Source organism: Leptonotus elevatus, chromosome 6 (assembly GCF_054856555.1).
Source record: "Leptonotus elevatus isolate MCC_2025b chromosome 6, RoL_Lele_1.0, whole genome shotgun sequence".
In the NCBI taxonomy this organism is placed as follows: Eukaryota; Metazoa; Chordata; class Actinopteri; order Syngnathiformes; family Syngnathidae; genus Leptonotus; species Leptonotus elevatus.
Window position 1 is genome coordinate 23,556,302 of NC_141244.1, and position 22,753 is coordinate 23,579,054.

General features: G+C 38.8%; 1 protein-coding gene across 1 annotated transcript; it reads right to left on the reverse strand.

Annotated features, from left to right (window-relative positions):
* Positions 1-291: 291 nt before the first annotated feature.
* On the reverse strand, positions 292-22,107 carry pitpnc1b (phosphatidylinositol transfer protein cytoplasmic 1b). The gene is made up of 10 exons (XM_086077879.1): positions 21,698-22,107; positions 14,972-15,120; positions 12,606-12,694; positions 12,351-12,358; positions 11,638-11,709; positions 10,742-10,831; positions 8,642-8,797; positions 7,493-7,556; positions 5,344-5,421; positions 292-2,496 (listed from the first exon to the last, which is right to left on the reverse strand). The coding sequence occupies exons 1-10, from the start codon at positions 21,743-21,745 to the stop codon at positions 2,348-2,350; spliced, it is 903 nt and encodes a 300-aa protein (XP_085934005.1). The 5' UTR covers positions 21,746-22,107; the 3' UTR covers positions 292-2,347.
* Between the last annotated feature and the right edge of the window lie 646 nt (positions 22,108-22,753).

Genomic DNA, 22,753 nt, shown 5'->3' on the forward strand with positions numbered 1-22,753 from the left:
CTGCCATACAGTACGCCGCCCCCCCCCCCCCCACTGCCGCCGCAAAAAATTCACAAGCGTGCATGACGCATCTGTTACATTTTCCATTCTCTCCCCTCGCCGAGCAGAATGAAACGCGGGGCGGCCTCATTTCACGTGCGCTGCCGGCTGGTGTGAAATCAGAACGGCGCTGGCATGCGGCGGCCCGAGCGGCCGGGCCATCCATGCGGGTCAATACTGATCAAACGCGCTTGATCATGTGCACCGGGAGTCCATTCCCTTCACCTATCTGTGCGGATTTCACACCAACGCTGGAGGGAAATTGTATTTATTGAAAAAAAAATAATACACCATGTCATTTCCTGATACATTTTCCCACTTGATTCATAGAAAATAGTATTCCACGTACTGTATGCCATGCAATTATTTATGTACAGATTTTTGTTCAGAATGAAGCTAATAATCTTGTAAATGGCTCCATTATCGACTCGTAATTGAAGTTTAGCCCCGGCCTGACCCGTTCCGCAGCGCTCAGCTAAGAGATCAAGCGCCGATACACGCCGCGTGTCAATACACCTGCTGTGACCTTTCGGCCGAGGTGCGGAGGGAGGTCGATCCATAACATTGACAGCCTCTCTCTCATTAGATCCACTCTATTAAACACCTTATGCATCTGCCTGCGGGGCTTGGGCACAACGTTGGCGCCTGGCTGGTGGTCCGAAGAATTCTTTACAGCTGCAGTATGAGCGGCAGGCAAGGGAACGGATCAAATACAGTAAATCACAATTTTAGAGGAACGTTTTTCAAAATCGAGCCCCTTGAAGCCAGTTCCGCTTATCAATGGTGACATTTGGTAGGCATGCCCATCACGAGTCAAGCAAAAAAAAGTCTCCAAAAAGACACAGAAGCTTGCAATTTTGGTGTGAATGCAGATGAAAGTGCGTTTCTTTGACATTATGCTTTGTCTGGGATTACTGAAAGCGTGAAGTAAGTATGTACATCAAAATGAGTATCGTAAGGTTTGGAAAATGTCATGTACATTTCTGGAAAGTTTCAGGTACATTTCCATGGGAGGTTAAATAAAGATGGGGAATTTGGGAAATATTACAATCTTTAGCTGGTAACATTTAGTCCTAAAACACGACTCAATTACGAATAAGTCATGCTAACGCTATGGCTAATGTTAGTTCATTCAAGGTGCTCATCCTAGTTGGAAAATTTCAAGTCAATTTCAGAAAAGTTTCATGCAAATTTCCATGAGAGGTTATGATTGGGATTTTTTGGAAATATTACAATATTTAACATTTCACCGTTAAATAAAACGTCATTAAAAAAAAGTCATGCTAACGCTATAGCTAATGTCAGCTTGTTTATGGTGTTAAGGCCAGGTGGAAAATTTCAAGTAAATTTTTGGAAAGATGATGGTAAATTTCCATGGGAGTTTAAGATGGGGAATTTTGAGAAATATTACAATATTTAGCTGTTAATATTTAGTCCTAAAATACCACTCAATAAGTCATGCTAATGCTGTGGCTAATGTCAGCTCATCCAAGGTGCATATGCTAGTTGGAAAATGTCAAGTCAATTTCAGAAAAGTTTTACACGAATTTCAATGGGAGGTTACAATTGTGAATTTGGGAAATATTACAATATTTAGCTGTGGACATTTAGTCCCAAAATACCACTCAATTATGAATAAATCATGCTAAGGCTGTGGCTAACGTCAGATCGTTTAAGGTGCTCATGCTAGCTGGAATTTTTTTTAAATAAATCTCAGGAAAGATTCATGTAAATTTCCTTGGGAGGTTAAAATAGGAAAATTTTGAAATAATACAATGTTAAGATGCCAATTTATAATCTGAAAATATTACTGGAAGTACATTGCTGGAAAGTTTTAGGCACATTTCCATAGAAGGTTTTGATTAGGGAATTTTGAAAATATTACGAAAATTAGGTGTTAACATTTAGTCCTTAAATAACGCAAATTTGGGAATAGGGCTTGTGCAAGTTAGTGGGGGGTGTGGCCTTGGTCAGAAACTTGACGGGCAGGGTGGGGGGGGGCGGCTTTAGTAAAGTGAGTCTACGTTCAAATTTTGCTTGCAGTTTTAATGCTCAATTCTGCAAATTCCCCAATTGTTCCCGTTTATTCTCATAAGTGTCCAACTTTTCCAGAAATTTCCCAAGCCTACTTAGTAGATGTTGGGGCTCTACTATACTAAGTGCCATTGTCATTTGATGAAGGTGTCAGCAGAAATATTACTTGTTTAAAGAATAAAATTAAGTTTGTGCTTTATGTACATGACAGAATCAACACAAGTCACTAAAACATGTTGACTAAATGTTTGGTTCTGTGTGCGAATACGAGTTCTCATTCAGAGGAGGTGGAGTTGAGCCGGATGTGACTCTTTGGACCGGTGGCGCCCCCTGAGGGCTCGGAGGCTCCCAGCCTCTTCAGAGTCCGTTCGTCCGTCACCGACATGGAGCGAGAGAACGCGGGAGAAGACGAGGTCGGAGTTCCTGAAAGCCAGAAAGAGTCAAATCGAGATTTGTTAGTTAGGGCCCAAAAGAAAAAGATTTTTGGAATCGGCCAGTAAACGAAAACTAACAAAATAACTAAAGCTGAACTTGAAAAAACATTTACATTAACAAAATAAGATAACAACGAAAATACTTTCTCATTGTGCTCACTGAAGACATTGAAAGTGACTCGCATAAAAGGACACATGAGAAATGACATGTTTCCAATTAAGGCAAGTTTAATCAAGGTGAGTGCTGGACACTTAACATTGCCATTAGTCATTTCATTTCATTTGGTGGCAAGTGGGAAGGGTCCACAGGGGGGCCTTACCAGGCTAACTTTAAGTGAGATGCAGACGACACCCTGGACTGGTCGCCGGTCAATTCAAGGACACCGAGAGACAACCCTTCACTGAGTGCGAATTAACCCCACGGCGTCAGTCAGGCGAGCAAAAAAAAAACTGCTCCACACTATTTTGCTCAAGCCAACTTTTTACGACTCGCCAGAGCAAAATGACATCCATTTAATTTTATTACGGTGGATGAATGAAATTAAAACCACTAATGCGGTTGCTAGCGTGTGTGCTTGAGAGCCACACGCTAGCAACGGCAGGCGAGTGGTGGAGGCGCGTGGCGAGCTGCCGCCGCTTGAGCAATGACTGCAGATTTGTTGCTCCTTGAAGTCTCATCATCACACATACACAAGGGAGGGGGGGACGGCGAGCGAGGGACAGAGAGAGAGAGAGGCCACACTGGGATTTCTCTCTCTGATGCGGCTTACATCGAGACAGTAGTCAAGTTTTCGTCCCGTTTTTTTAAGCGAATTTACTGGGGACGTGCAAAACGGACATGCGACTTGCGCCCCGTTTCCATCTGTTCTTCTTTTGCGAATGTTGAGAGGGGACTCCGCCGCTCTAAGTGGCGGTATACACCATAGAGATGGGATGCACCAGTAATTTAAGAGAAGAAGAAGTAGACCAGGAAGCGATGACGTCGTATGCGTTTGCCTTTGTAATTCTTGATCAACCAAAGCGTTTCTTGCTGTTTTCCATCTAAAATTGCATTAATGTTCGCTTATTTTATTAATTCCAAAAAGATATCCGTTTTGTCGTCGTCCCCCCAAAACGTACCTTACTTTATTGTCCGCCATTGCTTTGTGACTACAAACGCTCTGAAATGTTTTCGGAATTATGTTTATATCTGCTTCAGGAGTTGAGATATCAATTATTTTTTATTATTGTTGAATTTCCAGGAAAACTTCAGGTTTTCGGGTTTTAGGCCTTAATGGGTTAAGGAGATTTTCAGGTTTCCTAGAACAGTTTAAAAAAAAGATTTGACTTGCTGCAACACAATGAGAGGGAGAGGACTAAATGTGTTCCTTCTGCTTCGTGTGCTACTAATGGTCTGTTAGAAATCTGCAGTTGTTTGTTTACATTGAAACTTCAGCTTGCAGCTAACACGAGTGACGTCACGTACGCTCTCATACTGCTTAATTTATTTATTTGTTTATTATTATTATTGTTATTAGTAGTAGTATTAGTATAAAAGTTGAGGTGAGTTGAGTTGTTTAAGAGACTTGTTTAACGTTATCGGTCCTGTTCTGTGCGAAAACGCATCTTCTGACATTCAAAAATTCTCTGACAAATCGGACAAATATCGAGCTATTTTTCCAATTATTCACTTCTGCATTTTTTGTTATGTTCTGATTATCATGTCGGAATTTGTCTTGCAGCGGTGTTTTTTTGTCTTTATTTCAAGCACGATGTAAGTTAATAAAAGTTGTGTGCATGTTTTGTCCACTGTGCCAAGTTATCAAAACAGGTATTCTATACAGTTGACAGGAACTTTTTACTTTCACAGTTCATATCAGTCTGTACTTCTTACTTTCAGTCAAGTAAAGGAGTTGAATCCGTTCTTCTTCTACCAGAGTATTTTTTAGAGTGTGAGTACAGACGGTACTTTTCCCACCTCGGCATCAGGATGAGGTTGACAACACGAACCAGCAGGGGGCAGGACACGCACACACGCGCGCACACACACACACACACACACAGACAGGTCTGACATTTGCAGCGAAATGCTGCAAATGTCTGCTTATTTGGTGACGGCACAAGTTCACCAGGTGGCTGCATTACACTGTTTATCAGAGCCACGCAGCGGCATTATCACTTCATGAGAGCCAGCCTGCAAAACAATAACCTCCAAAGTGGCACATTTAGAGGACACGCCTCCAGTATTTAAAAGTGGAGACGACTTGATTTCTCCTGATTTTAGCCTCATTTTACTTTTACTTTACAATTTAACTCATTCACTGCCATTGATGGCGATAGACGTCAAAAATGTATTTTAACTTTTTGTATTAGTTAAAAAAAAAAAATCCCCACTTTTGTTAACAAGAGTATGAAAACCTAGAATTTTTTTAATTGTACATTTAGAACAAATATGAAATATTTGATTAATTGTGAGTTAACTAGTGAAATCATGCGATTAATTACGATTAAAAAAAAATTATTGCCTGACGCCCTTAATATTTATTCATCTTTTTTTTCTTTTTAAAATCGCATCAGGCGATTACCATTTTTAATGAACTCTCTATTAATCACAAATTTTATATCTGTTCTAAATGTACAATATTTCCCCCCCCCTAGGTTTTCATACTCTTATTAACAAAAGTGGAAACAAATTAAAACTAATAGAAATAATACAAATGAATTTTTGACGTCTATAGCCGTCAATGGCAGTGAATGAGTTAATTATGATTAAAATCTGGCCTGTTTGTAACTACATTTGAGACTTTAATAATGCTCCAACTACACGTATGCCACCCTCCGCCTTCCTGTATCTCACCTGCGTTTTGTTTAACTTTGATGTTGGTCTCATGTTGCATCCTCTGCTCGTACTGTCTCACCTCCTCCAAGCTCAGCCCTAGGAGTGGAAAATACACACACACACACTGATTATTTTGTCCATCTTCCCTAAGAGAAAACAAACCGCAACCTCGGATGTTTATTTTGTTTCCCTATCCACACCGCTATTTGCTGAAAAACTCACCTATTCACTGATTTTGTGCTCTTAAGACACCATCTTGTGGCATCATGGTGATCAAAGAACTACATTAGAGTGAGGGGAGGAGCTTCTGTTAAGAGTCTTGGCTAAAATAAAAAAATTGTGCTTTGGCGGCATTTTGTGTCATCCAAAGGCCATTATAAACCTATAGGCAATCAGGGTTTGACTTGCTTTAAGTCAGGTTATGACTCGTTTTAAATTTTGTGGCGACTTGACTCGACTTGCTTATTATTATTATTTTTTTTAGCTGTTGGACTTAATCGAAACTTGAAGTTCTTTATGACTTGCAAATACTGCTTGTGGTTTATGGCCACCTTTGTCTGGTTCTAACTGTGTGTCCGTGCTCATGCCAGTGGAAACGCGTCAATCCCGAAAAGGCCAATGCAGTGGAAAAGTGTCATTTTATAACTCTTCCCGTCTTTGAATGAATCCTGGCGTTGTCGTCGTGAAATAATGAAAATAAGAATCCATTCATGGAAAAATATGCTCATTCATTACATTCATCTCATCAGCTGACCTAATTTTGGGGAAATACTTTTTGTTCCTTTTGTGCCTCCTGCTTACCCTGTCAGTCGAGAATAGCTTCGCTTGGGACTCATCAGACCACATGTTCCACGGTCCTATCTTTTGCGCTCCACGCACAAATCGAATTATTTACCCCCATTAGCCTAAAAAAAGTTTTTTTTCTTAAGGCTACACAGCTGTTCATTGCCAATCTCATGAGTTGTCGTCACATTGTGTGTGTGGAAATGTTCTTAATTTCCCATATTAAAAGTCCTGCCGCAGATTTCTTCAACATTTGATTACAGCAAACCTTGAAATAATGACCACATTGCTTTCTCGCCGTGGCTCGAAACTATTCATCGGGGTTTTGCATAATGTGTTGGAGTGTGCAGTTCTTGACCCAATTCCAGAAGAATATAATGGAGCCAGAACACTGCCATTAAGATTTGGCATTGAAAATAAAATTTGTGATTTTAGAGAAGCGTGAATTTACACAAAATAAGAACACTGAAAAAGATCCAATCTATGAGTCAGACTTTCGCAATGTCAGTATTCAGATTTCACTTTCATTTCATTGCCGTCCTTTTGTGTTCCGTTTCCTTTTCAGTTCATGTAAATTAGCCACAATGTCTGCTCTAGGAGTTAAGTGTCTTCATCAGAGGCGCGGCAATTTTGCAATAATGTGAATTGGCACGTCATGGGCAAGGGAACAAGATGCTTACAAAAACTGCCAAGCCTAAAGCTGCCAAATGGTGATGACCTCACGCCGGTCCAAATTATACAAAATAAGTTTATTGTGACTTTTGGGACTTCCTGTATGTTGAAATTTGAGGTACAACATTCAACCACAAAGTTACCTGTAGACCACTAAGAGATTTTCTTGGGGATTCCACATTTTGAAAATGTCGTGGAATGTTTCTTTTTTGGATAATTTGACCCCTTTTAAAACAATCTGGTCCCTACGTGCTGTTGACACGCTCTTGAGCAAGGCACACACTAAATTCTGTAGAGTAAATTTGACTCTATTTAGAGTAAAGTTGACTATTTAGAGTGGGACCAAATAGACTCAGTATTAGAGTAATATTTACACTTGGAAGAGAGTAAAATAAAGAATTGAAAAAAATAAAAGTCACTCAAGGGTTGAGGAACAAGCTAATTATTACTTCAATTACTATGAACATCTTTTCCACGTAATATGAAACGAGACACTCCTCGTTGAATTGGTTCGAGTTAAATAAATTTAGGGCTTGAAGTAATTATCCCGTGCGTAAAATAAATAAATAAATGTTTTTAAGGTGGCGACTTCTTCTGGTAATCGAAGTAAACAGTGAATGGATGATGACAGAGTTGCACAAGGAAGACATGTAAGAAAAATAGGACATCAACTGATATCTTGAAGTGAGGCGTGGTGTGTTCTTTGACCCACCGTGCCATTCGTCCACCCAAGCCACTGCTTGCCTGTGACCAATCAGGAGAATATCCCGGATGTTCTGACGAGAACACAGATAACAAGATAATAAAACTGCATTCAATGTCATTGTGTCAGACCAATAAATGTGTTCGTTCACCAAAACTGCAAAACCTTTGTTCGTGGGTTATTGTTCTTTGTCAATATAGTTTCCTTAATTTGTGGCGATAATAGAAGCTGCGCCCTAATTAGTCACCTGCACTTCATCCACTATGAATACTGTAAGTACTTTTTTATGCGAATTTACTGAAAATTTAATTTTCAACAGTAAGAAGATATTTTGTCTGTAATTAATTTGATAACTTCACTATTTTTTATATATACATACATTTTTTTTAAATGACAGACCAATTTAGAGACACTTTAATATCAATACTATATAAAATGTACAAAACAATAATAATATAATAAAATATATTTTATAATATAATAATATGTATAGAAAATATATTTATGACATCATATTTTGTCCAAAATTAATTTGATAACTTCATCATTTTTCATGTACAAAGAATACGTTTAAAAACACATTTTGCCACTTGCTATTGACTGAAGATGACATCACCCGTGCTCGAGAAAACAATCATGGCTCAGTTTGCTGACCAAATCCAGTCGACAGAAGATGGCAAAATGTGTTTTTAAAGGTATTAATTATGCAAGAAAAATGATGAAGTTAGCAAATTAATTATGGACAAAATATTACATCATATATGTTGTATATATTATTATATTATAAAATATATGTAATATATATATTTATCTAATTATATATAATATTAATACTAAAGTGTCTCTAAAATGCGGACCAATGAAAGGCTTCACTCCTGTCCTGACGCATCTGCCGTTGAGTAAATAAACACCCCTGGCCACTAATTGCATAAAAGTGGTCGTTTGGCTTTGCATACACTAATTAATTCAGTAATGATTGACTTGCTTGCATAAGCAACATATTGCATATGCAGTTAAAGAAGTTAGAGATAATTAAGAGAGATAATTCATCAAATTCCACTGGCTGTACATTTGGGCGCCGATCAGGCCTCATCAGCTCATGGCTGGCGGCACGCACGCACGCACGCACGCAAAACAGGCTCAAGGGCTCGGTCTCACTCTGTGTATGAAATCCTCGGTCTTGGTCTGGAGGCCGTAGACCTCGAAGCTGCAGTGAACCCGCTTGTAGGAGCACATGATGGGCTGGTGCTCTTTCCTCCAGCCCTCCTCCAGAGGCCCTCGCTTGGTCTTACTCGACTGCCAGCGAGACAGGTCCTGCGCAGAGCAAACACGGGTCCTATAAGCAAAGGCGCTGAGCCAGCGGAATAGCCGGCCCTCCCGAGGCGTGTTGAGGAGGGAAAGTTGGGATGCGTGCGAGCAGATTGTGTGCGCGCTACGCAGCTCATAAAGTGTCGCTGGATGCATCAGCGACTTAAGAGTGATTAAAATTGTGATTTTAATATTCTCACCGCGCCGTTTAATGCGTGACTCTTGTTTGTTTTTGCTTATGCTAGTGCACGTGACGGTTGAAGCGAATGAAGCACGCCGGCCGAGGCCTTGGCCCCGGGCCCCTTTTGCACACACAAGCTCCACTCTGAAAATAACTTTGGCAGAGTTTGTGCTTTTTGGTGCTTTTAACTCTCATCCCCACTCTGCCTGCCCACCTGGCTGCGATCGCGCTTGTACCCCAGCTGAGCAGGAGTGGAAAAAAACATAAGTTTAACAGGAGCAAGTCATGTAACTGACACGAGTTCCTCAAATCGGACCTCCTGCGCTCGGATTTTATGGTCTTTATGTACAGTTGTGCTTGAAAGTTTACATATCCTTGCGGGAAGGGCAGTGCAATTAATGGGAAATTCAATTACAATTTCAATTATTACACTCCACAAATGACAAAATCAGCAGAATCATAAAAAAAAAGATTTTAGTTGTTTAAAAATAAATACAATTTTAAAATGTTAAAATTACTAATTTTATCAATTTTGTTTCATCCAAAAGGAACTTGTATAATTATAGTGTTTTCAAGAATTCTATTTGTCTTAATATATTTTATTTGTTTTTTTACGTTTAAACATTTTCTTGTTTTGTACCAAAAATCTTCCTTCAAGTTTTTGCCAACATAAATAAATAAATATATATAATATTCTAAAATATATATTATTATAAATTCTGTTTGGTCCAAAAGGAACTTACACAATTATAGTTTTTCGATTTTTTTTTTTTTATTGGTCTTACTCTTAATATTTTCAAAAGTACAAACAGTTTCTTGTTTTGTACCAAAAAATAAATGATCGTCCTACTGCACAGTGCACATGCTGCACTCCAACTTCAAGTTTTTGCCAACATAAATAAATAAATATTATTATAAATATATATTATTATAAATTCAGTTTATTCCAAAAGGAACTTACATAATTATAGTGTTTCTATTTTTTCGTTTTGAAATTGGTCTTAATATTTTTAAATGCTTAAACATTTTGCTTTTCTACCAAAAAATAAATAATCGTTTGAATAATCGTGATTTCAATTATTGTCAAAATAATCATGATTATTATCTTTTCCATAATCGAGCAGCCCTAAACATATGAGCACAGTGTATGGTGAGAAAAAGGCTTAATGCCCACAAAATCCAAAATACTGTGGCAATTATTTCAACATTTTCAGAGGTCAAAGTTAATACGAGTAGAGATGTGTATGCAAATTTGGGTAATGATTTGTAGCATATTTGTGTCATTAAGCAACATTTAGCTTTTGTACATTTGCACTTGTGCTCATAAGTTAACAAAAAAAATTTTTTTTTACATTTAAAAATTCTACTAGTTAATCTGTAGTGCTTTATTATTAGTTCTACAATCACACAAATATTGAGTAACATGTAGTTCGACAAGTTTGTCAAAATTGTCCTATTAGTTGGCAGACGTGTCATACAGCAGCGGGGAAAAAAACATTGCTGGCAAGACTCTGTTGTTCTACTAGTGCACCCAAGTCATGCTACTAGTGAGCTAAATTGTCTTATAAGACAATTCAGCAGATTCGGGTTGATGAGTGGAGCCCAGAATTCAAAGCAAATATGGTGAATGAGCATTTAGCTGTAATGCTATTTTTGTTTTTGTAGCTCATCAATTTCAGGCTTTATGTCATACTTGACTCCCTTAGTTTAGACATGCTACATATATGACATTAAAGATTTAACAACAGTTGTAATACAACTGGACGCACCTCTGACTCTTTGTAGTGCTTTTCTGGTATGGGATCACTCAGGATATCCAGGAAACTCACATTCTCTGCAGGTGTCGGCGTGCCGAATATCTTTATCCAAAACAAAGAGAAGCATGTGAGAAAAAAACACACGCAGACTTCAACATGGCTGTTGGTGTGGTTAAGGGACAAGGAAAAGTCTCGTCATAGAAGTGTGCCTCGGGCAAAAAGTAATCTGGAGTAAGAAGAAGACAGTTTGCGGATAGAAAAGCTGTACATTAAGGGACCCAATCTTCAGCAAAATGTCGACATTTTGACTTGTTATAAAGATGGCAGCTTGGTCGATGTGCCCTTGAGATAATATGGCGCAAAAATTACATTTTGACATCGCTGCCTTGATGTACATGTACGGTGTGTAACCCCCCCAAAAAAGACTGTAAATTTAATTTCCCAGAGGGGAACATAAAAATAGCAAAAAACTATATGACATATTTTACTTACTGCCAATAGGTTGGAAGTGTCATAAGAATCCTCTTCATGTGCACAAATTATTCATCTCTTGGCATTCAAGTTTTCTTTTATTAATTATCTTAATTATTATACTATGATATATTATGTGTCTTGTAAATTTTAAGAAATGAGTGTTGTCCTTAATCCTGCGAAATTCGAAAGTGTTCAGTAAGTTAACTCAAATTGAAGTAGATAGTAGCTGAATGTAGGATTTATGTGTTGTAAATTTGATATTGCTTCTTGTAATACAGATTCATTTATTACTCGTGTTTGTCCCCCCCCCCAAAAAAAAAATTCCACGAGGAAGACCTTGAAAAATAATTGCATATTAAATCGCAATCGCAACATTGACGCTAAAAAAATGGAATACTACCGTTATTATTCTCTGTCACCTCGACCATACTCACATTGTCATTACAGCCATTGTTGTTCTCGAATCGTGTCTCAATCCGGATGCTGAACTTGGGGACGAATGACACCTGACAGGTGACAAGAAGTCAGGGTTATAGTTGATGAAAACGCAACAACTACAACTGAAATTGAAAAAAAAATAAAAAATAAAAAATAAACCAGAACATAAAAAATGCTTTAAAAAAATATAACCATCTCTAAATGTCCTTTGACAATGAATATCGTCCATGAGCTTCCATTTTAAATGTATTTGTTTTCTGTATTGCTGTACGCACAGGCGTGTCTAGCTCATTTTTGGGGGCCACTGAAGCACCCCTGAAGTAGATCCAAGCACCCCCCCAAACTTGATTGATTTTATTTCCTCTATGTCCTTTTTTAACAAACTAGAAAAATGTTAAATCCACACAGCACTTGGTAGAAACATAAGACTTTATCATCAAAAACACAGGAGGCTAAAAAAACTAAAACTAATGCTCAAACTAAATACGAAAACATTATCGTAAAAAAAAAATAAAATGAATAAAACTGCTCTAAAAACAATTTAAAACTGAATTTAAAACACAAAACAAAATCCCAACTAACGACAATGACAAATCTAAACCAATTACAACACTGCAAGAAGTAAAAATTCAGGAAAAATATTATAATAAGCACGTGTGTAATAGTTAGCTTTGTTGGACTCGTGTGCAACATATGATGCGAGACTTACCGAGTATTCTGTTGTGCCGCAGATGTTCAACATACAGAAAAAAAAGAAGAAGAAAGGAAGCAAAACTGCATTAGCTACTCCCACATGTATCGCGCGCATTTGCTCTCATGCATACATGTTAACACACAAATATGTGCAAATGTAATAAATATTTGATGGTACTCGCACAAACATCTGTTGAAAGTAAACATGAGCTGCATAATGAATGGGTGTGAAAGCGCTGTTTAATACTGAAGGAAACAAACAAACAAGCACCTGTGATGGTGTATGGGTAGAAATTCCAGGCCTTCTCCGTCACATAGAAGAACCGCGGGGCAAACGCCTTCGCCCAGGCTGGCAGTTTACTGAAACCGCACCAGGAGGAACGAAGACAGGGAGTGGAGCAACACACGCAGAGAAAAAGAAATTGGCAAGGAATGAGTTTCAGCGCCAATTTACCTGTGGGCAACTAACTCTTTTCACTGCAGTTTTGATTGTGTGACTCACGGTGGAAAGTCATCGCTAACGCTTGTTCCACATCACGCGGTAAGCTAGCAGTCGAATCATTTTTGGGTGTGAGTAATTGAGTCTTGCGTGTATTTTCGCGGAAGCCGATGAAGACGCCTTACTTGGAAACTACTTATGGTTCTTTTCAGGTCATGCTCCACATTACCCTAACTAGCAGTTTGTATGCAAGTCAATCGATCGTTTATTTTTTCATACAAAAAAAAAAAAAAGTGCTTCACACGAATTAAAACTAACCCCTGTAAGTGGGTCATTCCACTGAATCGGTGCCATTGACTTAAATTGTTACTCTTGTTGATTTAACACTAGATCTGATAATACACAACTGAACTACGGTAATTTTTTAACTGAAACTTCTCATTTGAGTAACGCAATTAGGACGGGAATGAGTTTTTAGCATAGATTTAGCTCATACATGAACTATAGCTACATAGCATTTATGCTAGTTGCTTGCTAGCACTAAGCACATTACTGTAATTCAACAAAGCTTACATACTGTATGAAGTAAAAAAAAAAGAAGAAAATAAGTAAATTTAGGTAACGGGACTGAGTTGACATCAACTATACAGAAAAATAAATGGGTGTACTTCTGGCCTTCCCAAATCCTTCTGAGGACCTGACTAATGCAACTTCTTGTGGACTGGTGAAAAATTACACATTTTTTAGAGCAGGTAACAGGATTACCGGTAATTCAAAATCATCTGATCTGATCTGGCTAAAGTGTGACTACATTATTTTTGTAAAAAATATATAGCTAAAATAGCTTAGAATTTTGATATGGAGCAACATAAATAAAATAAAGATTCTTAAAGGATTAAAATTATTACATTTCATGGTCAAGTGGAGTTTCAGGAAGTGGGGACATGCAACAAATGCTGTTTTCCCAGTGTTCGAAATAATTTCATGTTATATTTATTATGCAAGCAGATCAATACGCAGGACACTTTTCCTAATGTATTTTTAAGTTAATTTATTCCCACATTTTTTACCATTTATTTCCAGAAGATGCAAAAGGCTCCCATTCAACATCTGGCATGAGGGCAATAAGCAGGTTTCTACACAGGACTGATGACACTTCAAATGGTAAATGGACTGCTTTTTTATATAGCGCTTCATCTACACCATATGGTCCCCAAAGTGCATTACAATGCCTCACATTCACCCGTTCACACACACTTCAGAGGACATTTAAGCAGGTCCCCACTTTAGCAATGGTTGGTAGGACTTCTTAGGGTTGTGTTAAGTTGGCAATGTGTGAAAATTAACTTCTGGCTTGTCTTTACTGATGTGGATGTGAAATTCTTGAGCAAAACCACGATGGGTTTCAAGATCCTAACTTTACTCAAGGTACTCACATTAGATATTATGTACAAGTATGTGTTGTGTGCAGCATCTCGACTTCTTTGCTTTTGGAGTGAAGTCCCGAAGTACTGACAACATTTTGGCAGGTTCGTACTTCTAGACTGGGTGGTAAGATTTCCCCATGGGACGTAAACACAAATCCGCATGTGTGTAACTTCTGGCGTATCACAACTAATGAGGACCGAAACTCCCACAAGCACAGGAAGATTAGGAAAATCCTCTGCAGTGTGAACATTTCTCAACTTCTTTAAGAGTTCATTTTAGGATTAGTTGGCGGCTTTAAAGGGGTGATTAGAATAAGAGTTGAGGTTGTGTGAGGTTAATGAGTTAGGTGAGATTAGGGGTGGGAAATTAATTTAGCAATTTTAAGAAAATTCTGGAGTATCACCATTATATTAATGGTGGCATTGTCACTGTCAATTGGTGCACATATTAAGCTTCAAAAAGTGCAGCAGGTCATAACAAGTTGGGAGACAAAAATAATCATAATAATGTGATAATTACTGATTGGCTATCTAATTACAGACACAGGGCCAAGATTTACTTGCACGGAAGAGTTCTTAAGCCGTCATAGCACTATTATAGGCCTCAGCATGTCGCTGGCACTTGGACTTTGCCTGCAGACAGGTCAAACGTCACTCTGGGAAGATATCTGCCATGTTGTGTTGAAATTGTTTTGATTGCACGTGATACTTGGATCGCAGCTTGTAAAGTTAGTCATCAAATTAAACACAGACAAATATTATTGTCGTTACCTGCTGAGGTAGATTCGTTTCTCCGTCACCTGTCCCGGGCCGTGCTGGGCGTGAGTATCGGCATCGTTCCTCACCACCTCCACCCCTTCTCCGCTACCACTCTGCTCGCAGCTGTGCTTGCTGATCATGTACAGCTGCCCGATCCTGTACTGGAGCCAAAGCAAAATGCAGAATTTGAGGCAAGATTTTAAACATTGAAGAGACAAAAAGAACCCAGCACAGTCCCACTTTTGAGACGCAAGTCCCAGCGTCCATTTTATTCGATTTTTTTTTTAAAGCACCTTTTTCCCCACAAACTACTAGGTAGTCAGATGCAGCATGCTAATCATGAACAGGTCACACTAACCAATCAACTCGTGCCTCAATGTCAGGGTGGATCTAAACGTTTAACTCCACCCACACGGATTTTTGACCTCGAAGCGCCTTCTTTCTTTGTTGTTAAACCTAACCCTAACCCTACCACATAACGATTACAGTAAGTTTTGAACACTGTATTGAACAACAAAAATTAAAAACTGACAGAAACCCAAATACTACCCAGGAATGCGCTATCTGCTGGGGGCATGTAGTACTGCACTTCCGCCTCTTCCTCAAACGGTTTAATTAGCTCCACCTCAGCTGAGTGTTTGTAATTTTCGATGCTCCGTAATGTGTTTAAAAAATTTTTATTTTACGCTATGAAATCTGAAAATTTTGTTGGGAAAAAAAAATGTTTAAACCATTTTGAAAAATCAGTGTGGGCGGAGTCAAACGTTTAAGTTCACCCACCTCAACCGGCACTCAGCATCCAGGGCTGCTTGATCCTGGCTGCTCGCAAATGCTAGGCGCTAAGCTAACTTGACCTGCACAATGAATATGGGCAGCAGCTACGAGCTACGAGTTGCGGATCCTCTCCCCTAACTAATCCTCGCCTCCATGATGGCAAATAAGATATATTTCTAATAAGTAGCGAGCGCTATAACAAAAGACGGACGAGGAGTAGCCTAAGCTATGCAACACACCGAGCAACAAGCGAGAACATGAGATGCTAATGCTAACCGCTAATGTGAAACACAGTCGGAAAACACCAGAACAAGTGCTTAGGTGTACACTGTACAGTACACTTTTGACAGAAGTCTGGCTTGAACTGCATGACAAGGAGCTTATAGGGTCAAAAGTATATGAAATATTTATCTTTAATGTTTAAGAAATTAGAGCGCCGTCTTAGATTCTCGTTCCTGTTTCCCAGTTTGAGGTCTTTTTCATGTTTCTTGGACAGGTTGAAACAGCAAACTGAATTTCGTTGCTATTGTACTTGTTACGCGCAATGACAATACATTTCCATTCCAAATTCGATTCCATTAAATATTTATAATATCAGCAATATTATTTGTGTTTATTTGAACCACAGAGTTTTGAGAGCAACAATAATCAGTCTCAAATTGACTACGATGTAAAAGATACATAGAAACTATTTTTTTTCTTCCTTTTTCTCACACGAACTAGATTATTTGTAAAAATTCTAATTAGCTTTGGACAATCTAGAGGAATATCAAAATGACATTATGATAAATATGATGATCTGGGTGAGGTGACAAATTTATGATTCCAGAGTCTAGTCCAAGCCCTAGTTAGGAAATGTGTCCCAATATTTTTGTCCAGGTATCGTATGATCGTCCCAGGCTCAACGTCACAATCACAACCTGATGAAAGTGTTGTTTACTATTTGATTCCCAAAGTGTTTGTAGTCATGCATAAAAATATCTCGCTAAATTTAAACTGAGTTATCTTTCATTCCGTTTGTTTGCTAAACTTTGAGCGAGTACACAAGATTTATTTTGGGGGGGAGGGGGGGGGGGGGTTGGGGTTCTGGCTGGCTGCATTGTTCAATAGCTGCATGTTTGTCCAGTGACAGCAAATAAAAGTATGTCTGATGTTATCAAGGAAAAAAAAAAAACTCCACATAATCCCCCGCATCTCAATCCCGTCCTCTGCTGGTGTGTACACACATTGTTCAGTAGGCAAGGGGGCAGTGGCAGTTTCTGGCATGTCCATTATGTGAGGCTGTACAGCAGTGCTGGGGGGGGGGGGGGGGGGGCATCAACATGCCCTTAAATAATAACAAATAAAATTTAAAAAAAAAATTAAAAAAGGGAAATTATGATTTATTTTTTTTAAGGTCGATCCCAGTTCTGATATTAAAACGAAAAAAAAATTACACTTATTTAGATATTATATTTATATATAGTCAATGTACTGCTGTACAAAAAAAAAGTGTGTTTTAATGAGTTTAAAAGTGTTTAAAGTACACCCAAATGGAAACACAAATAGGATGAATCCATGCTGTCTAAGGCTAAGGTGTTGTTTCGCCGTTAATAACGATAAATACTGTATGTGGAAGGTGTCATGATTTCGTGATGAGGGCCCGTTATCCGTTCAACCTTTCAAGAAGTTCAGGTTTGACATTCTCATATTAGCCCCCTCCGATATTGCTATCCATTCATCTTTCCTTGGCTAAGCATTATTTCTCATTAATACATCTTGTCTACTTTAAAAAGAGCCTTGTTAGTAAAGGACAAAAAATTAATCATTGTAAACAAAATGTAATTAATTTCTGTCATACCAAGGCAGATGACTAAAGCATCATTTTAATAATGATTTTTTTTAAAAAAGGTGAAAAAGGAGATATGGGGCATCATCCTTCATTTGTGACATTTTTTTACACTCCTCCTTGCTCTAATCACTGTACAGCGTCAACGCTCAACATGTTATCAAAAAGATGTACTTTCGTCACAGCAAAGGCAGAATGGGCCTTGTCAGATGAGTGTATAGATTTCACACAAAATATTTGGATGTTTGTTATCTTTCAGACAATCGCAGCGTGACGGCGAAGAGGCTTGTCTGCAAACGCTAAAAAAAAAAGCTTAGTGACGAACATATTTGTCAAAAAGCACTTCCCGCAGTTTGGGAGGATAAAGGTGACGGTGGCTTTACAAACAGGCAACCTGTTCCTTCCTGTGCATGCGGAAATATTATGCGGCACTGTGACAGACAAAGAAGGAATTTAAGGACTAAAGTTTAGCACTATGATTCAAATAAAATGTTGAACAACTACCTTTGTTCTTTCAAATTGTTAAAAAGACACATTTTATTGATTTAAAATGTTATTTAAATTATTAAATACTTAATTTTTCTAATGGTGGGTCAAACACAATGAAACTATACCAAAATTGAGATTTAACACATAATAAATGTTTATCTCATTCACTGCCGGCCATTTTCACTGAAGCAACCCCCTTCGCTCCTAGTTGTTTTACTGGATTTGCAAGGCCCACAGAATATTGTGTTCTATTGCTATAAAAACATGGAACCTACCAAAAAAACTGATTACAGTCTCTTCTTGCAACAAGAAAAAAAAGTATACTTTGATTTGTTTCCGCTTTGCAGTAATTAGCATTAGAATATAGCTAAGTTTCTTCATTATTCACAAATCTGTTGGAAACAGTGGGGAAAATAACCTTTTTTGCAACATGGCCCTGGTTGATCTCTTTTACTCTGTTTTGTTGTTGTTGTAATAACTACCACTGCTTTCAGCCACCTCTTCATGACAGAAGCTGCATCAAAGCCTTCTGTATGCTCTTGCATAAAACAAAGAAAAATGTATGAATACGTATTTGGGAGTGAAGGACAAAGTATTAAAAAACACATTTCCACATTTTTGGGTGTGAATGAGTTAATGACAGACTTAGATTTACATAATTTTTAAAAAATATTTCTCATAGTACAAACTGTATTAACGTTCAACAATGTTCCGTTTTAAAATAACAAATAAACAGCTGTGATTATGTTGTTGCATAAGTGTGCACAGCCTCTTATAACCGTCTGAAGGTTTTAGGCTAACACGAGTATTGTGAACTGTTCATTGACTCCACCTAGACGAACACTCCAATTCCATTTGACGACAAACAGTCTCTTTGTTGCTTTTGTGCATATGTTTACTGTGTGCAGAGTACCATTGTCTATTTACGGTCTGCTCCCATAAACAAGGGAATGTTTGCTAAACCTTAAATGTATACGACAGCAACTCAACTGATGCCCAAGGGCTATTTACTGTCGTGGGCCGTTCTGGGAGGGTCCTAGTTACCAGAACATAGTTTTTATTTTTTTATTGGTTAGTAATACAAACACATAGTCGGTTTATGACAACGCCTAAGAATGTGGCCTGCATCACTCCAGAGTACAACAGAGTTCAAAGATAGGAATGAGGATACGTGGTACAGATAATAGATGGATGGTAGTACAGTATTAAGAAATATCATTTTGACAAATACCTCAGGCCACACGTGTTTTGGAATTATGGCCAAAAAGGTCAGCCTATATTTCCTGTGTGTGTGTTTAGGAACCTTAGACAACATGGAGGGAATTATGAACAGTTCCAAATATCAGTCTGTGCTAGCACAAGGAAGCTAGGAAAAAACATGAACATCTGAACTGTATTTGGGGACCACCTTGTCAGGTGTTTTTCAGAGAGAGAAAAAAGTAATATTATTGAGAAAATAAGTTAAGAAAAAAGTCAAAATTGGAGGAAAAACGTATATTTTTGGAGGTATATATCTATCTATCTATATATATATGAGGGAAAAAAGTAACCTTGGACACCAAACAATTGCATAACAAAAAGTCTTGTGCTTGCATTGTGATCCATCAATTAAAATAGATTTAGTTAAATAAGGAAATTATCATGACTATTATTATTATATGTAGTATTAATTGTCTATAATAATATTTAATTATATAGCTCTTTCTTTTTGTATGCTCTGTGTGTAATAATTTTTCTTTTGCACTTACATTGTGATTGATAGAACTGTTGACACAAGCTTTCGTGTACACATTTTACACATGTCGCTCATGCATAAAAGCCCCTTGGGGCTTGTGTGTTTTTACAAGGCGCCATCATGTAAATCAGTTAGCAAATTAGTTGCGTATTTCCTGGCTGAGAGGTCGCGGCACTGAATGCGAGCAGTTGTCTGCAGCATTGTCTGTCACAGCCAAGCTTCAAGTGTTATTCAAGTTGAGAGCTCATACCTGCACATCAACAGCGCACCGTTTAAATTTGGCGGAAAGGATTTAAAGACGGGCGCTAAGTGCCCTGATGTGACAGCGTTTTAAATGAGCTGCAGTCATTCTTAGATTACTTTCTGGCCAAGGAGGATTTGCTGCAGGATGAAGCTGCTGTGAGCTACACTGATACAGTAAATCCCATCTTGGACTGCTGTCATTGTTAACAGGTAAAACGAGAAGGTGGGGGTTGGGGGCGGGGACGTACAGGAGTCAACCGGGACATTCTAGGAAGAAAACTGGTTCATCCCTGCGGCGTCCCACCCATCCCCGGGATTCCCTCTGTGCATAAACTTGCAGGGCCGAACCTTGCAGTTTGCGTCTTGGGTCTCGGCAAACTGTAAACCGGTCCGACGAGTTTGCAACCGTGCAAAGTACACATAGGAAGGAGGAGGAAGCAGATGGGGGCGATATTGTGTGATGTAAAAGCAATGTTGTGATGCATGCGGGACAGGTGTTTGGCGTCAGAATTAAAGAGAAAATGATAACTTATGTAGTACACAGTATCACTAAAAACGCAACTGAAAGTAAGTTCCATCGAGGTTTATTGGTTTCATGACTTAGCTCCGAACTTGATGCTTTTTTTGTTGTGTTTTTAAGGAAGGAAAAAAGGCACTGGATTGTACAAACATGATAAAATAGACAGTAAAGAAATAAAATGCTTTCGTGATATGTTGTAATTGGGCTGGGTTATAAATAAAAAAACAACAGAAATCCCACAATTATTTTTGATTAATATTGAAATCACAACTACCAAAACTCAACCTTAAATATATCTTGAAAAAATAACCATAAAATAAAATTAGTAATACAGCATAATAATAAATTCTAAAATAACAGCAACTAAAAAACAAAAACAAACAAGAAGTAAGAATTAAAGACCAGCTGTTCCTGCTGTGTGAGCATTGGCCTCTTAGGGGCAGTGTGGTGCCATGCATGCATGAATAACACAAGAAGATAAAAAGAGTAGAAGAAAGCTGTGATTGAGTTTTATTAATCTAAGTCATTTTTCACAAATTAGGATGAATATATTCCTTTGAGTATTGTTGTATTAGCTGTCTGTATACGTTACGACAGCGTTTGTTTGTGAATTGTCATTATTCGACAGGATATCACGCCCAGAAATCGATGCTAATTTCCCGTTAGCCTATGAATGGCCTTGAGATCTGAAGACTTGAGGTTAATTAGTGTAGCCCAGAATTCAGAGGAAACATGGTGAAGCTGCGTTTACCTGCTATGCTGCATGCAAATGGAATACTTTGCCAACAGAAGTGAAGTCAGCGTGAATGCAGTTAAATCTAGGTTTAAAACGTAGATTTTTGGGGGGTGTTTTAAACATCCACTAGTTACACACAAAGTGACACTTAATGTAGGTGTGCTACTTTAGCGTTATTTTAGTCAATTACTGGGGGGGGGGGGGGGGGGGGGGAGTGAAAAATAAAAATAAAATAATAATAAAAAATTGGTGTGATCATGCTTCAACCCTTGACAAAATTTCCGGGAGATTAGTTGAGTAGTTTTTGCCTAATCCTGCCAACAGTTCCTAAAACATGCCCTCCTTGGCAGAGGTAAAAAAGAAAGAAAAAAAAGTCCCGTCTGAGGAAGTGTGGGCAAGACAAACACACTTACCTCTTCCACAGTCAGTGGCATGCATATGCGATACTCTTTCACCAACATGCTGCTGTTTTCTTTTTTGGTGCCGTGTTTGGTTAGTTCGCATGCAGACGCGCTGGGACACTGCAGTGACCACTCCGGACACGCTCGACTTCTGTTTTGCTTTTCTTCCGCTGACGTCACACTTCCATGCACTTTCTTTGAGTGAATATCTCCTTTTCCTGCGTTTAGTTGAACCTCCAAGTGTCGTTTTCGGCCCGTTCCTCCTCTTCCTTCTCGCTGGTGTGTTGTGTTGCCACACTGACAGAGAGCCAATTGTGACAAACAAGCAACTCTACCTGTTCCACTCCTACGCTCACACTAGCGGTTTTGTCCTGCCCGGACTTTCCATGTTGCAGTCTCCTCCCTCTGCAACCTTTCCTGCTTTTCTCTTGGCCTTGCATTCCTTTGCTTTTCTTTTTATTTTGACTTCCCTCCCCCGACTTGTGCACTCCCCGCCCACTGTACTTTACTAGCGACTCACCTGTGCCCCCTCCCATTTTCACACTCTTCTCTCTTCCCTCCCCTCGTGTCTGCTCTAGTGTCCCAAATGGAAAGCCGCATTTATTCAATGTGTCCAAATTCACGAGGCTGGGTCCTCGGAAAGCCGAATTTTTCAGCTGCGTGACGTCACTCATGACGCCAGGCGACAGCACGCACTGATTTACATATGAATGGATTGTCATTACTGCTTGTCTGTAGCACACTGACCGACAATCCATTCATGTGTAAATCAGTCAGAAGTCGTGCGTGCTGTCGAGTCGCGCCGGGAGTGACGTCATGCAGCCAACAAATTCGGCCTTCGGAGGACCCAGCCTTGTGAATTTGGACACAGGCAATATGTTTGCTATCCAGCCACTTTTGCAAATAGTTAGAACAAGTGCGTCTTTTCCTTCAACTGTATGACATTTTGTACACTTGAAGGACAACTTTTTAAAAATTTTAAATACAGTGTAGCGAGCAGTGACGGGCGTCAGAGGCGGAGCCAAGTGCTGGCGCTTTATTAACATTAGCTTTCAGTGTAACGACACA